Source organism: Scomber japonicus, chromosome 17 (assembly GCF_027409825.1).
Source record: "Scomber japonicus isolate fScoJap1 chromosome 17, fScoJap1.pri, whole genome shotgun sequence".
Taxonomy (NCBI): domain Eukaryota; kingdom Metazoa; phylum Chordata; class Actinopteri; order Scombriformes; family Scombridae; genus Scomber; species Scomber japonicus.
The window spans coordinates 19,949,403-19,966,245 of NC_070594.1; the positions used below are offsets into that span (position 1 = coordinate 19,949,403).

The 16,843-nt window shown below is 41.0% G+C and overlaps 1 protein-coding gene across 1 annotated transcript in view; it reads right to left on the reverse strand.

Moving 5' to 3' along the window:
* LOC128377465 (glutamate receptor ionotropic, kainate 2-like) overlaps nt 1-16,843 on the reverse strand; it is a 62,333-nt gene extending 45,490 nt beyond the window's left edge. Inside the window, 3 exon segments of the mRNA XM_053337417.1 lie at nt 16,470-16,605; nt 16,608-16,766; nt 16,769-16,843. Coding sequence (XP_053193392.1) covers nt 16,470-16,605; nt 16,608-16,766; nt 16,769-16,840 — 367 coding nt within the window. The 5' untranslated portion in view covers nt 16,841-16,843.

The window sequence follows — 16,843 nt, forward strand, 5'->3', positions numbered from 1 at the left end:
CATAACGTGGGTGGTGCAATATGCCAGAGTGTGCACCATATAAAAGTTTCACAAAGAATATTTCAATTAAAAAAAGCAAAAACAGCTGTAGAGTCAAGCAACAACTTTCAACTTGCAAAATACAAACATATATAAAAAAAACAGAAGAAGCAAACCCACGTTTCGAAAGCTACCGAACACCTTTGAGGATGCATTAAATCCTGAGAAAGCTTTACAGAAATCAAACTTAAAAGAGAATGGATGAGGGGGGAAAGATGAAAGGCGGTGGTGAGAGCAGCTCTGAGAACCACTCTCGAAGACAAGAGCAGAGTTCAGGAGTCCATCCACGGCTTCCGTCCTCTCAAGAGGACCGAGCCGGTTTGACGAAATCCAAACTGAAAAAAAAGTTTAAAGCCTGTTTATTGATTCAGTTACAGTGAGCGAGGGAAAGTGAAACTGAAAGAGGAAAAAAGAGGGAAAGAGAGAGAGGCATTTTTTTTTAAAAGAGTGAGAGCTTCACAGTAATAGACATCGCAGCTATAAATAGTGACTGGCTGTGGCAGGGAGTGATAGAAAAAGCAGGAGGGCAAAGAAGATATCATTAACTTAGGGAAGTGAGCTTTATCATTGTCACCATTGGAAAGCCATATGTTGTGCTTTCTTACTTTATTTTATGGTGTTTTCTTTTACCAGTAGAAATCTGAAGAAGGTGACTTTGAGTGAAAATGAGAGAAAAATGTTGCAGTATAAGGCGCTACTTTAACGCCAACTTAAAAAGGTGCTACAGTGCTTTTTTTTGCTTCACTATATCATTGAGTGAGCTATAGAAATGAGGTTTTCATGCGTCGGTCGTCCTGCTGAACAGCGCTGTGATGTGAACATGTTGCTATTCATGGCATTTCATTTCACCGAAATGGCACATTAATCTTCAAAAGAACGAATACCCGAGAATCACCATTAAAGATGATAAGAATCATGTCAGTCCGACCTAATAGATAATTATTACACTATTGCCCTGAGGGAGCAGACTGAGCTGAGACTGCTGGCCTGTCTGAAAATGAGCAAAAGTGTATTAAGTTATGCTCATCAGATTTCTTTGGTACTCTGCATGGCTTGGACATGCTGGCTGAAAAGAAATCATATACTTTTGAGATCACAGAAGAGCAGAAACATTTAATTAAGTATTTCAAGGGAGATGTCAAACATTAAATTACATTGGAATATGATACAGTAGCACACAGAAAATGAAATTGTTATCATTTTGCTTGGATGGTTTGAGAGGTAACATGTTATGTGAGTCTTCACATCTTGTTGTTTATGCTAAATGATGAATCTGGCATGAAGACATCCTCAAAACCTGATTTTGAAAAAACTGTGTCTTGTTTGTGGCGTGATGTAAATTTAGATTGCTTCAAGTCGAAAACTCTGTCCTATATCATCTTTCTTTTTTGTCCTCCTCACACTACTTGCTGTTGTGGTCCAAGTGACTGCAGGTGTGTGAGTTACAGCTGAGATAATCAGTGTGTGTGTGTGTGTGTGAATTATAGAGCTGCCATGATTGGGACTGGTTTGAATTATGGTGCAAATGAAAGCTGTGAGTGAGTTATGAGCTGGATAATCACCCTGACGAGAAAACAGGCCCGCTGATCTGAGTGTCTGAATCTGTGTGTGTCTGTGTGTGTGTGTTTGAAAGAGAGGGAGGCAGACTGAACCGAAAATGGAAATGAAAGTGTAGTGTAAGAGGGCGTCTCCTTTATGTAAATTTTACTCCCTTTTAATGTCACAGTTAATGAAGGACATTTTGGTATTTAGCATTAGAAGGGAACTTGGTCATTGGCTCATTTCTGACAGAAATTAAGTTAATTTGCAATTAGTTCCTGTAAATATAAATCATTCAACTCTGAAGGGCTCACATCACATACAATATTAATGAATGAACCTTGAATGAACCTTGAAATGTAAGTACATGTAATCAAAATGAGTATGAATTTGGTAAAATGTGTTCTACTGTTCAGATGGCGCTCTGAACAAAGACTAAAACTAAACACCATATTTCTTTGACTTTCTACTATAAGTACAAGCAGGGAGAATGTTTGTACACTACTTCTAAAAGAAATGGGCTACTTACTAAACTATGAATGAAGATACAATTAGCTCTCTCTACTCAAGGATGCTCTTGCACAAAGGGAGATGGAACTCAGATATGTTGCCATGGCGACTCATACATCTATGCTATGGCTGAGAGGTCCGGGCAGTTTTGGAATCTGAGCAGCTGATTGGTGGAGGAGGGGAATGACAGTGTAGACGGCCTGTCTCTGTGACTAATGACCAGCAGCGCAGCTGCAGGATAGCGATGGGCTGTGGGGTGGGTGCCATGGCAACCGGTGAGCAACCCTGTCATTAGGGCAAGTGGCACAGGTATGCACATGGAGTCACTCAGTTAGGCAATAAGGCCACACCCCAACGCCCTGGCCTGTTTATGTCTCCCGCCATCTTTCTTTCAGCCAGTGAGGATCAGTGCTCCGAACCGAATGGCAAGAAGCAAAAGTGATGGAAATGCTCCATATCCCTAAAATTTACCGATGGACGCGTTCCCTGACATGTTTGGCGGTGAATGGGACATGATGCATGAAGGCCTGCAGAGAGTCGCCGCCCCTGGTCATTAATCTAAAGCTTCCCTTGCGGTAGACTGACCTTCCTACGCTGCACAAGGGCCAATTCTCTCTCTGAAGATCCCCAGAAATCTGAACAGGGCATGAGATACATCAACCAGTGCTGTGATATTACACAAACAAACTATTATAAAATTAGCCTATACAAAATTAATTATTTTTTCTCTTTTTTGTTATTAAAGGAAACCAGGTGCTGTCCAAATGTCTGAGGGTACGTCTTAATTCATCATACATCTCTTTCAAACATTTTGCTTGCTCGGTAGTGACATTTCTTCTTAATTCTTATCTACTCTACATGTATGGGCAATATATATATATAGTGTTACCAGTGCATTGTTTGGCCAGCTACATCTTCTATGGCCTTGGCTCATAGATAATATCTCTCAGGGTCTTGTTTTTGTAAGAGCAAGATAAGGAAAGCAATAAACATGGTTAATAGAGGTGCATTTTCTAAACAGACACTTGAAGGAGATCTGCATGGAGTCTAGTAAACTCGTTTACTAAATTTAGCTTAAATCCAATTAGAGAGATAAGAGTAAAAGGGACAGGAGTAAAAGTAATTGTTTACTAGTATTAAAAAGGAATCTTTTAACAAGGGTTCCATTTATAAATCCTGAAATATCATAGAATAGAATAGAAAACCCTGAATAGGATTTTAGGTTTCACAAAGCATGAAAGATGCAAGCAATAAAAACGTAAAAAATGATCCAGATCCTAAAGAAAATCACTCATCAAAAAAGCGGAATAAAAAGCCTCAATCCAGTGAGTCAGTAATCAATCAATCACTCAGTTTGATTATGGAAACTGAACATGAAGCCATAAGAAAGCAGCTTATGTGAACAATAATTTAGCTGTTGTCATCCGACCAAGTTGGTTGTTTGTTTTTCTCCAGAATACAATCAGTCTGTCACTCTAAAACCTCTTGACACTGGACTGGACTGTCACCTGCCACTGTTGGACACTAAGCCTCGAGCTGACTCACACACTTGACCATACACGGGCAAATACACACACAGTCACGCACGCAGAATTGAGCCTAAACAAACCTGTCAGGTAAGACACAACTGAGTCCACGGGAAAAGGTGACTGATGTGAGAATCTAAAGCCCATGCCTGAGGCATTCAAAGCTACCTAAGTTCAGTTAAACTCAGGGTAATAATTAGCTCTACCAAAGATCAATCTCATCAATCTCCTATAATGAGCACACATACACACACAGTCTTCAATTAGAAATGTGTTCCACAAACCTCGTCCCTGACCCAGCTCCAAGTGGGAAACCAGTGATCATATAACATGTATTAATTCTGAGCTCTGGCAACAGATGTGCTAATTTGCCAGGCTCTCTCTATTCATAATAATGTGCCAGCTCCCTCCTCAAAATATGTGCTAATTTGCAAGGGCTCATTGTGGATGTGCTAAACTACCGACTGACATTTTGTGTGCTAATTTGTCAAGCAGGGACCCCTTTTGGTACTAATTGTGCCAAACTGTGAGTACACTTCCACAGGCCTTGAATTGCTGAAGTCCCAAATGACTTCTGACTGCTCGTAGTTTCCAACCTCTCCACCGCTCTCAAGTTGCGGATACAACTGAAAGAGATTCACCAACAACTGTGAAAATGACACGTGAAGGGGCGCACGCTCACCCGCAAACATAGACATACACATGTGCACACACACAAATATCTGCCTGCTCTTTAAATTAGACGAGCTCCTTTAAGAAATATAGCAACACAGCTTGAGTCAAATGTGAATGGTGGTTGTGTATCATTAAACACACATGCACACACGATACAGAGCAGACTGTTCTGAGATTAAAAAAGCTACTTACAGAAACATGGAACACAACAAGAATTTACTATGCTATATTACCATATTTCTGTCTGGCAGTACAGCAGCACCACACATAAACATGTCAACATGTGTACAATCTGGGACACAATCCTGTTCTTGATTTCAACTACCTTGCTTAGACAAACATAGAAACACAGTAGGAACTGAGTGCATGGTTCGTAGTGTCGGTACACACCCACATTAACAACCCTAAGAATGTTTTTGTTCTCTCAAAATTGACATGTATAGCATTTTATTGCTGGAAAATCATGCGTTAATGTTTCAGAACAAATCGATGCATGATATATAGGTTAATTACTTTTTCAGAAATGCAATATATCAGTAATTTATTTTCCACACAAGTTGAGATATTTTTAGTTTTTGAAAATAAAGAGAAAAAAAATAATTGTCATTATATTATAAAAAATAGGGGGGCATGCATGCTAGAGCCCACTTACAATTCACTCACAGCCTCAGATCAAAATGTGTAATAGCTTCCACAGCACAAAAAGTTTCACAATAACAGCTCTAAAATTGTAAGATGTTTTTTTTTGGCCTGGCGCCCATGTCACATGATTGTCAACTGTCTGGCGGGGGGAAAAAAAAGGGTTGACATTCCTTTTATTCTTGGTGGAAAATGTCGTATTTTCAGATAGTTTTGGCAACAAGGACACTTTCTTGTTTTTCTGTTAAGAAATGTTAAAGATATCATTAAAAGAAAACCTTAACATGGTGACAGTGAAGAAAATACTTCCAGTCAGGTCCTCCGGGCAGTCAACTGCAAAGCTTCAAATTCTGGATTTCAGATTGAATTCATCCCTGTGGCGCTCTAAAATCTATGACAGAACATCATCAATCAGTTCAATAAAATAAACACAAATAACATAACTACACAGCTCTGATAACTACACGGCACAAAGACAATGATTAAAACATCACGCAACCCTGTGGTTTCAGTGAAAGCAGCGTCCTTAGCAACCACCATAGCAACAATAGAAAGCCTGAAAAAACCTTAGTACTAATAATTGACAAACTGAACATTATATACATTCACTGAATAAAGAGTTTGGAAAATAAAGGGTTATCAATATGTGTTGTAATGCTTAAACTATCTACTTTTTTTGTTTTCGCAGAAACAAACTTGACATCACATGTCACATGATATGGATGCAATAGAAATAATAAAGCTAAAAAAATAAATTAAAAAAATCTCACAATTTTAGAGCTGTAATTCTGAAACTAATATGGTCTGTGCTGTGGACTAATCTTACTATGACACATTTGACGTGACACTGGGTGGCCATTCAACACAAATAGTGTACACGTGTTACTGGCAACCATTTTCCAAGAACAACATGAAGACATTTTTAAGCTCCCTGTTTGCAAAGAGCAAAACTATGTATGAAGCACACAAATCAACAGCAACACACAGAGCAGAAGACAGACATTACAGTAACGGTAATATAACATGCAGAAAGGTGGCGACACGCTTTGAGCTCAGAGCTCTTCCTCCGGCAGCATTCAGTGCTGCCGGAGGAAGAGCAGTCAAGCTTCAATAAATATTTTCACTCTTTGCAAGCAAGCGGTTTTCTTTATGTTGTTTCTCTGCGGGCCACTTTAGAAATCCCTTTCCCCTGTACTGTTTCTGACAGATACCAGAACTGAGAATACTGTTTTTATTTTTAAGTGCATCCTCCCCACCTGCTCAAATATCCCTGGGTGTATCGTACAATATTCAAGATATTACCACGGAAACAAGAGTCCCACAGATGACAAATTCTTTTAATTGGGGGAGAATGCGCCTTTTAGCATATTACACCTTGCCACAGTCATAGTTTGTCTTGGTTATAATGATGCATGACATTTAACTGCACTCAATAAATCGTATTTTTAGGAGAAGCAACAATGCAGTGTCATTTATAACAAAGACCCACCCTGCACTTGATGTGTACTGTATATTGAAGCTGTGGCATGAAGGCGTCATCTTTCTCAGTAAAGAAAATATTGGTATTTGATTGATGCATTTTGCATTTCACATACTGTAGGTTTTATGAGCCTTGCACATCCTGTCTGACTGAAGTATAAAAAAAAAATGAGTATTCCCAATACTGCAGTCACAAGGTTATAAAGTTTGAGTAAATAATACAAATCCCAAAACTGCAGTCAAGAGATTTTTCTGCCAATACAGAAAATGTGTGATTTGGGTCTAATATACAGGCCATAGGGAGCAAGAGAGAAATGTTATTAACAGAACGCTTCCTAATGCTTCATGCCTCACCCGTCTTTGCCATTTCTCTTTCGGTGCCCCATCTTTTTCTTTCCTTTATCAAACGACCACACACACACACACACACACACACACACACACACACACACACACACACACACACACACACACACACACACACACACACACACACACACACACACACACACACACACACACACACACACACACACACACACACACACACACACACACACACACTGCTCACTGTAAACTGAGTTTTAATCAAGCCTAAGCACGTGTGAGAGATGCTAATTATCCACTGCAGACTGAGAGAAGCAGGAGTCCAGTCTCCAGAACATTGGGACTATGCATGTGCATGTGCGTTTCTGTTTTATAATCACTTTCCCCTATTGCGATAAAAGCCATTAGGGCATTATTATCCATTTATGGTGCTGCTGCTGACAAGTATGAGGCATAATGGACTGGGTGTCTCCAGCATCCCTGGATACTCCAGCCTTTGAGTAGCACCACTCACCAAAATAAATACAGATGAGAATTTGACTTACAGTAATCTTGGAGTCTTAAAACAAACTCTCAGAAAGTTAAGCAGTGGGATTTCCAACTGTCTCTCAGTGTCCATGCCAAAAAATGGGATACTAAGTGAATTCCATCTTCTAAAAAGGCTGTCAGGCAATTTCTGAGCACTTGCATTTTAGCCATGAAACCATCACTCTTATCTGAAAGTAAACTCATATTACAACATCGCCAACATGCATTTAACATATATTATACGCATCCAGGGTCTTGGTACAGGGCTGAAAAGTTCCATTCATGTTGCAATTAGGTCACAGCAAATGATATGAGACTATCATTCTCTTTGCTCCCTTTGCTCTCATTGTAATTCTCCCGGTTCTCCAGCTCATCAAAAGGATCCTGTATAACACTCTTTCTATTGTCATTTTGCATCAAATAGCTGTAAAATGAGACTTTCTTTCTTGTAGAAGGGCAGATGTTATCTCCCGTCAGAGCCAAAGGTCAAGAATTAATTCAGAAGGCAGCTCCGTTTAATTCTCACAGCTGGGTTTTTGTAGGGCGATGTGGGGGGAGGGAGGTGGAGAGGGTGGGCAGGATTATTAGGCAGGATCATTTACAGGATTTCAGTAATCTGAGATCTTCATAAATTTCGAGGTTCTTGCACATTAAGGTGATCATTTTTCAAGATGACACTGAAGCTAATAAAGCTCGATTTTAAAGTGCAATAAAATTAGAAATACATACATCAGACAGAGTAGACACTATGGAAAACAATTACTAGGAGAGTAGTTGCTAGTGGTTTGCAATGCATTTGAACTAGAATTCTATATCACTGATGTCTATATTGTCTCATCAAAGCTATTTTCATCATAAAAAGAATATGGAGTGTATAAAAGAGATGATATGAAGACATTTTTATCATTTAAACAAAGGAGTACTGTCCACATACATCTGCACCATGTCTCATATACAGTATGTTAAACATATTTTAGAGTAAGTCATCGTAATAAAAGCATCAGGGCTCTGCAAGACTGGGGAAGTTGAATAGAAATCTGAGACTGAAAAGGTATTCTTGGCTTTGAAATTCAAAAGCACAATAGGAAGTGGAGGTCTGGAATGTGTGTATCAAATGAAGATTCATGCCTTTGTGTGCAAGGACACTGAGACCAGGGGAAGAGGGGAAGTAAGACGTGATGACAGTGTGAGAGAACAAAGTAGAGGGGAAGAACCAGGAGACAAGCTGAGAGCCATAGGGGGACAAAGACGGCATGGAAAGGACAACGAAGGACAAAGGAGAAATGGGACAGACACACAAAAAAATGGAGGAAGGTGGGGAAAAAAGAAAACAGGAAATGGACAAAAATCTCTATTGTCTTGTTCTAGATATTGAGTTGAGGCTGAAGTCAGATGCGTTTAGAAAACAACAGGTGACGGCCGTGATGTTTAAAGTCGGAGTAAGCTGTAGGAAAATACGCAGATGGCAGATGGCTGTGCTGTCAGACAACCAAAACGAGGAGAGTTTGGAGATGGAGCCGAGGGAAGAGGAAGAGAGGGGTGGGGCATGAAAAAAATAGATGAGAGAGGGGAAATGAAGAGGGAGAAATGGAGAATAAAAGAGGTCACTGGAGGCAGATAAAAGACACTCAATTAAACGACTGAATGGATGGCCCATTAGACCTGAACGGACACCTGCATCCTCCCCCTGCTCCCTCAGCCACAGGGCAGGAAAATGTCAACTCTTGCTTTGGGTTCATCAACCACCGCCATACACAGGCTTACCTGATAATCAGAGCCACAGGTACAAGTCAATATGCTACACTTTGCTGCAAAGGTGTGTCTATTTTCCTAGCTTGTTGTACAAACACACGCAGGCGATTGCACAGATTTTCAGAGGCAAAGAGAGAGAGAGGAATGAAACAGACCTGCACACTGACTACAGAGAGAGAAAGAGCCAGAGGCTTGCTGATACAGAAAAATACTGCATAATAAAGTCCTTCTAATATGTGCACTCATTTTTTTTCCTTTAATAAATAAGAAAAGATCTATTGAGGATGAATGTAAAAAGACAACCGAGGTGAAATTGGTAGAACATCAAGAGTGGTTTTAATATTTCCCCTGATCTGCAGTCGACTGTTTACTTCAGCATTTCTTACATTTATTTGCACCCCGCTGTGAAGGAAATTCAGTGTCTTTTGTCATGTCTAAAAAGCAATATGGGTATATCTCATCGGTAGCTGTGCAGGGGAAACAGAGACGATTGGCTTCATTATGTCTCCTCAAAAATCCTCAAACAGATTGTGCAAGATGGGAAATCAATCCCAGTCTGTTCCAGCCCACCGTAATGCTTTGTGCACGGGTATAAGGGTGGGATTGGTGGGGTCATATTAAACAAAATGGGGAAAGTGTGTCGTTTTGAGTGTGGCCGACTAATGAGCGACCTCAGGGGAGGGACACTGCAGCAAGAAGATTTTAGCATTAAAGCTTCGTTAAGATTAGATTATTTTAACATCTTCAACTAAAGACTCTGACTAGCTGACTTTGGTGTTTATCTCTGGGCAGCTGACACAAATGCACAGCTTCTTTTCTGGGCATATTTCTATTCCTCTGCTTTCACAAATATCTTGGATGGCTGGTTTATAGAATGCCACACAAACACTTAAAAAAAACCCCTCTGAGGTACAAGTAAAAAACAAAAACAAAAAAAGGCAGACAGAAAAATGAAATTCAACATTGCAGAAGGAGACGTTTTGCATAGCCCCAATGGATCGTGGACAATAGAGTGTCATGCTGATTCAAAGAACATGACTTTAAGTAAGCCTGCCTCAATACATCCCACAGAGACTATTTCCCCGTGTGTCCTTGGTTCACACAGAGAAACGTTCACACATCCAACAGGCTGTGCTGTCAATGGGAGCCTGAATTTTGCTTTCTCTCTTTCAGTCAGCCACTCCCCTCCTCCTCTTACTGCTTTATTCAGCTGGCTGGAGATGAAGGTGAATCACCATATCCTAACCTGACCGGTGCCTCAACATCATAGCCAGCACAGCCGGAGGGTTTTCTCTAATCGATTGACTTCTGAATCCAATGTAGTGTGCTTTCATTTACGCTATATGTGTCTTCAAATATGTTTACTTGGTTGTGTGTGCTTTGAATTTCACATGTAATTGCTTCTGTTCACAGGGCATGATGAGACACAGTTTTTAAATTATGGTTAACTACATGGTTGAAATTATACATGCATATTTACCACTGAAGCCCTATAGCAGCAAATGCATGCAACAAAAAGGCAATCAGTGTCCCTCCTACATGTATTAATCACTGAGCAAATACACAGTAAACATTTAGCCTGGCTCCCAATTAGCACCATCACTAACTTCCACAATAAACCTTTGTTTGTTTCCCTCTCTTAAGCAATCACCTCCAATAGTTAATTACCACAGTTGAGCTCCTCGAAAGTTAAAGGTCTTGAATGTTACCTCCCACATTTGGTGCAAAGAATGAAACCATGTTGCAGTAAGGGGAAGGTCTTTTTTCCCCCCTTCTTCTTCCTCACATCACTTGAGGATGGACGACTCAGGTTATACACAGCTACTACATCACATTAGGTGTAAATGAACTAGTCCTGCTGTGTCTGTCAGACTATAGAAGAAATGTGAGGAAAGAACTGATGTCTAGATCAAAAACAGTATAGGCCCCATGAAGTCCCTGCAGCTTTTGGCAGTTTAAAGTCATTATTAATTCACTGCAACATGCATTATTCATCCAGTCTCTTACACATCCTCCTTATAATACCTTATTTTCATTTGTTTGTTTGTTCTTTGTTTACATGTTTGCGTTCTCACAGATGGTAACCTGTGATTGATACACACAGGAAGGGGCCATCCGGGACTTGGCACTGGTTACGTGCTACGCTGCCAATTTCTCTTTTTTTCTCCATTATTCCTCTTAGCAATACAAACATATTGATTTTTATTGATTCTTACCATGTTACACTGTAGTGGAAGTGGAGACAGCCAACTAGATAATTACACAAGAGGCTAATAAAAATACATATTTGGGTTAAGGCTTACAAAATTGGTTCAAATTGGAATCTACAAGTATATTTGTACTTTTTCTTTGCTCTAAAAGCTATTTCATGCATATCTGTAGTAGTCCCAGGCAAATTTTCAGCTTGCTAATATGATCCTGCTGACATTTATTCATGGCTGCAGTGCACGACTCCTGGCCTCCCACTGTATTTCCACAGCACACTTCACTGTCCTCTCTGTCTCTCTTCACAGAAGCCATCACAAAACTGTAATAAAAGACCACAACTGAGAGTGGGCTGAGAGTGGACTGCTCCGAGGCAAACTAATCTATCTTTACTCTGTATCTGCAGGCCGCAACACTCACTGTTTTTCTTCTCACACTTGATACTGACTCTCTCTCTCTCTCTCAATCTCTCTCTCTCTCTCTAACAAACACTCTTGTTTTTCTTACACCTCTCATTGGCTTCAAATTGTCCTCCATCTCGCTCGGTAGGTCTGTGAGCAGGACAGCTCGGCATGATTTAGAAGATGCAAAAACAAAACAAGAAGGAAAAAAAAGAATCATTCCTTGTGAGCGATTTTCCGCTCTGACCTTCAGTCAGCTCTGAGCCAGACAACCAGGCAGCAAGACGTGCTACAGGGTTCTTCTCAAGGGACAGTTTCACGGAACAATTGCACATATAACCCCTAACCCTGCGGATACCCAGGGAAATCCCTGAGTGACACTGACAAAGAGTGATGGGCTGTGAATAATGAAAGCCAATACATAAGTCAAGCCTCCACGCGGCAGTAGAAGTACACTGGACGAGATGTCTTCGGTTTGATTCGTAAAAAAAACAGACAGCATGTCAAAAGAGGCAGTTATGCTAAAACTGGTTACCTCACCTTCTATGTAAGTAATCTTTCTGAATGCAGCCAGTAAATTGGCTAAATGTTGAAACAAGAAATCTAATTTGCCAGACAGATATTTTCCATTTTAAAATGCCAAGAAATCTGTACCCTGAATTAATCACCATTGAGCCTTTTGTAACTGAGGCATGACAGCAAGACCTTCAAAGACTCAGGACTGTAAACATGTTTTAGAAATCCATCTAGATACTTCCCTGCTTCAAGCCCATGTGTGGTGCTGCATGCTAATGTAAGACAGATCTCCTCTTTGTTCTTGAAACCCACGGTGGGTATTTTTAAACCATGGAAATCATTTGCCAGCAGAGGGGAGATAGTTTCATATTTCTATAAGCTATGGCAGGGCCAAGTGACACATGAATATTTTAAGCAGCTTTGTGCCTATTTAAATGTTTGCTGCAAAGTCACTGGCAGTGGGCCAGGGCGCAGGGTGTTATCCGTAATTCCTGCAATCCCAAACTAAACTCCGGCATGATGATAATTCAGGCTGGCAGAAAGCAAAAGCAAATAAAGTCAATTAACTACAAACTCCCCTTGAATTTGTTCCTCCTACCCTTGCTTGTTCTCGACAACCTTGTAATTTCACCACCATAACATAGCTGAGGGGATGAAAAGAGTGTTATGTATTAGGAACGCAATAAAAAGGACCTTTATCCTGGCGCGGCATAATGGAAGGAGTTAGATAAACTCAGTTTTCACGAGAGGGGATTGTGTCTTTGGCCAAAGTACAGACACAGCTGTACGGGGAAAATATAAACATAAGCAGGAAATAAACTAACAAAATGAGCATCTCTGAGTCAACAATGCTTTCAGCAGCAGTTGACAGCCCAGGGACATACTGCTTCTGCCAACGCTGTTTGAAGATTGCCGTGATAATGTTATCACTCATCCTCACAGCCGCACACCAACTATGGTCATCAGAATTAAAACACCATCTCAGTTTCTATGTTGATTTTTCTTCTGTTTCATTTCTTGGTGAAGCGTTTTATGAATAACAAGCACGTCTGTAAGTAAAACTCAATCAACTCTGCTGGAATGGCAGATGTGATGACTCATTGCTTATATGACTGAACATTTGTTACGGGGAGAACTAAATACTATTGTGTACATATAGAGCTCTTTCAGTGGAATGAAGTAAAATGAGCTCCTTTAATTTAAGCCTACCAGTTAGCTTCACATGGTGCTACAGTCTTAGTGTCGGCTTGAATTTCCACCTCACTGAATTCTAAGACAAAAATGACAGCTGAGCAAACTGAACTTTTGCAATAGCAGGATCTAAAAATACAAGTGCATTGAATTATTTCAGTCAAAAGGTCAGCTGATGTTTCTGGGTCGTCTTCTGACAGATATCCATATCAAAATATTAACATCTTAAAGTGGCAGGGAAATTATTAGAATTGGATCAACCTTCCTTTTTCTTGCTAACCCAATATCACGTTTAATTTTTACAGTTGTATTTATAAAATTCAATTTCATGTTTAAAGTGGACATTTCCCAGCTCCTCCCTTTAACCTACACGGTATCGATGGAACTGGAAAGAAAAGTGACACCTGAAATGGCATTTTACGACCCTCAGCAGAATCAATACCTACAAAGTCTCACTGAGTGCCCTCAAAAGGCAAATGGGAACTAGTTATAAAAAGAGAATCATCTCTCAGGCATATCTTATTAAACCTAGGAACTGCTTTGGGTCCATTTTAGTATCTTAGTAAATGAATTACCTGTAAAAATTATAAACGAGGAACACTGAACACAATAAATCAGTCCTGTGTAGAAATTAGCTCAGCACATTTTGGTGCAGCTGGTAACAAGAACACCTCTTGTTATATTTTTTTCTGACACTTGTCGCTCCACATGGTGAGACTGAGGCTATGAATACAAAAGGCTGACTATACTTGGTGTTACAGAGCTTGTGTGTGTGTGTGTGTGTGTGTGTGTGTGTGTGTGTGTGTGCGTGCGTGTGTGTAAAGGTCTCAGCCTGACAGCGGAACAATAGTTGTACAATGTGAGCTGCCTGTCTGGGCAGAAGGGAACTTGGGGCAGGAAGGGAACAGACAGACCCAGGGGAGCTGACCTCCTCATTTAGACAGCCTCCTGCAGGAGCAGCTGGGATAATCTGCTGAGCAAGCACATCCTGCAGGACAGGAAATGCACTGGGAGAGGACCAATGGGTTCCAGTGTCTCTCAAGGCAATTTTGTACATCTTCTGTCTCTCTCACAGCATGCACTCACGCACACTGATTAGATTTTCTTTTGGTAATGTCACATAACTGTCTTCATCTAGCTTTCTGTTTTGGAATCTCAGCTGCTTTACATGCAAACACAGATAGATAAGCATATCATCTTTTAGCAAAGAGAACGTATTACACTTCATGAAATGGAGCCATCTTATGAAAGAAAGATGTGAAGCGGATACTGCTTGGCTGGCAGAGATACTACTGCACAAAAACAAAGAAACTAAAGCTATCAAATAGCGTATCTCAGCCTATTACAAAACGAATGCACTGTGCTTTTTGTTCAGCAACAGGCACTGCGCTGTCAAAAAGCCGGATCGCTGTCCGCGGTGCTGGAGACGCGGTTGAGCGACTTGTTCAGGACCACGGACAGAGACCCGGCTGTATCATGAGAGTTTTAGCTCAAAGCAAAAAGATCTCTGGCATGAATCACCTCTTGTTTCGCTCGCTTATGTCTGTAGTGCCACTGATGCCAGATGCCTTGCAGATCAAGCGTGTTATCATAGGCGAAATATTGGTATGGTGATGCGCAGGCAACACAAGTGAGACAAAATCTAATCTTGTCATTACATTAACAGATAAAGCATATACACAACTATGCGGCATCCATGGAGACTTCCCTATAAAGACATAAAGAATACTTCACAAATATGTTATCAATTATTACTCCACTTAGTCTCCCGGGCATTGAGCCGTTATTTGCCTGCTTGGAAACTTCGGTGTCAAATGCGATTACGCAGGGACTTTGCCGTCCCATAGGGATTAGCGAATAGACGCCCGGCGTCTCACAGACAACGTGTGAGATGGGAAATCGCTCATCGGGCTGAGGATGCAGCAGGAAGACAAGCACATCCCGTTGCCATAGCGGCGGCTCTTGCGGACGCGGCCTGACTCTTAAACAGGACCCTCGGGGGAATTGGGGATTGTAAGGATGTGTTGTCAACACTTGATGACATCCGCAGCCCCCCTGTCACTCTAAAATGTTCCCAGCACATGAAACAGAGAGCGGCAAAACGCAGCCACTCTAAGACCGATCCAATTGTGGTCGTACAAAAACCACAGGAGAGCGTGATTTAATCATTTTAGAGCATAAATATACGCGTTAATAGTGCCATTAAAGTTATGAATCAGCAACAATGCACTGTAGTGGCAACTGTTGAGGTATTACTTTTACAATCAAATTGAATTGCATAATTATTGCATTGGGATGTGGCCAATCAACTTAAAGGCTTCTGAGCCCAAAAAGTGTCAGTATGAGAGGTGATTTTCGGTTGAGGTATTTAACAATCGTGCAGTTACATTTTGTGTCATTGTGACTCAGCCAATCGCCAATGAAAACCGGAGCTATCATTTTTATCAATGGCAATGACAGTAGATATAAATCCGCAAAAACAACGGAAATTCACATTGGATAGAAGTTCAGTGGGATTAAAGATTAAAAGTGCTGCCAGGCTCATTGATTGGCCCTTGTGACAGATGAGGATGATTGATCCGCACTCCGGGGCCAACGTATAGTACATGTAAACATTTACTGCAGAGGACATGTTGGGGTGTCAGCAGTTTAAAAGGCCGTGGTGAAACAACTACCCGTGCGGATATTGGCGAGGAGATGTGACACATGAGTCTGGTGATGCTTTTTCTGAGTTTCATCAGCTGTCCACAGCCGTGACGTGTTGCATATAGGAGTGCTCCTTTACGGGTTGGCTACAGCTGATTTTCTTTCAAAGTTACTGTAACACTGGTTTAAAGGTTCGTGGAAAACACCATCCCCCCTTTGATGGTGCCATACTCACGATAAAAAACCCCTCCCGAAATAGTGCTACCAAACATTCTGAAATAATAAAGATACCGCTATAAACTATTGATCAAAAATCACTCTTCAGAGCGCAGTCTGCAATCTTAATCATAAAACAAGACAGGAGTGCGATAAAATACGTCTCAACATATCTGTTGTTGCACCCTGTGGATGCCATTTCACTGTGGACAATACGGGCAGTTTGTGTTAGTGGACATCGCTTCAGATTATATCGTATCATAAACAAGTGGAATCTTACCAAATCTTAAAACGTGTGGCATCCCGCGAGAGTAACCAAGAAACAGCAGCAGAAGCGGGATCAGCCTGAGGTTGGACCTGAAAACGAGACTGGTTATCATCAGATGATGGGAGGTAATCTTCATGTTGTTTTTAAAAAATGCACAGTGGTTTTAATCCCCCCGGTGCGCGGGTTCGATTCCCCCGTAATTCGTGTACGGTTGTTGGGCAAGGCAGGGTGACGGCGGCCCTGGATGCGCAAGATCACGGCATGGTCACTTGCGCTTTCCCTAAATCCATTAGCAGTCCCGGCATGATTCCTTCCCCTTCCCCTTCTCCTCCTTCACTGCGCCAAGAAACAACAATCCTCCGGGTCGAGGGACGGTGGGACATCCA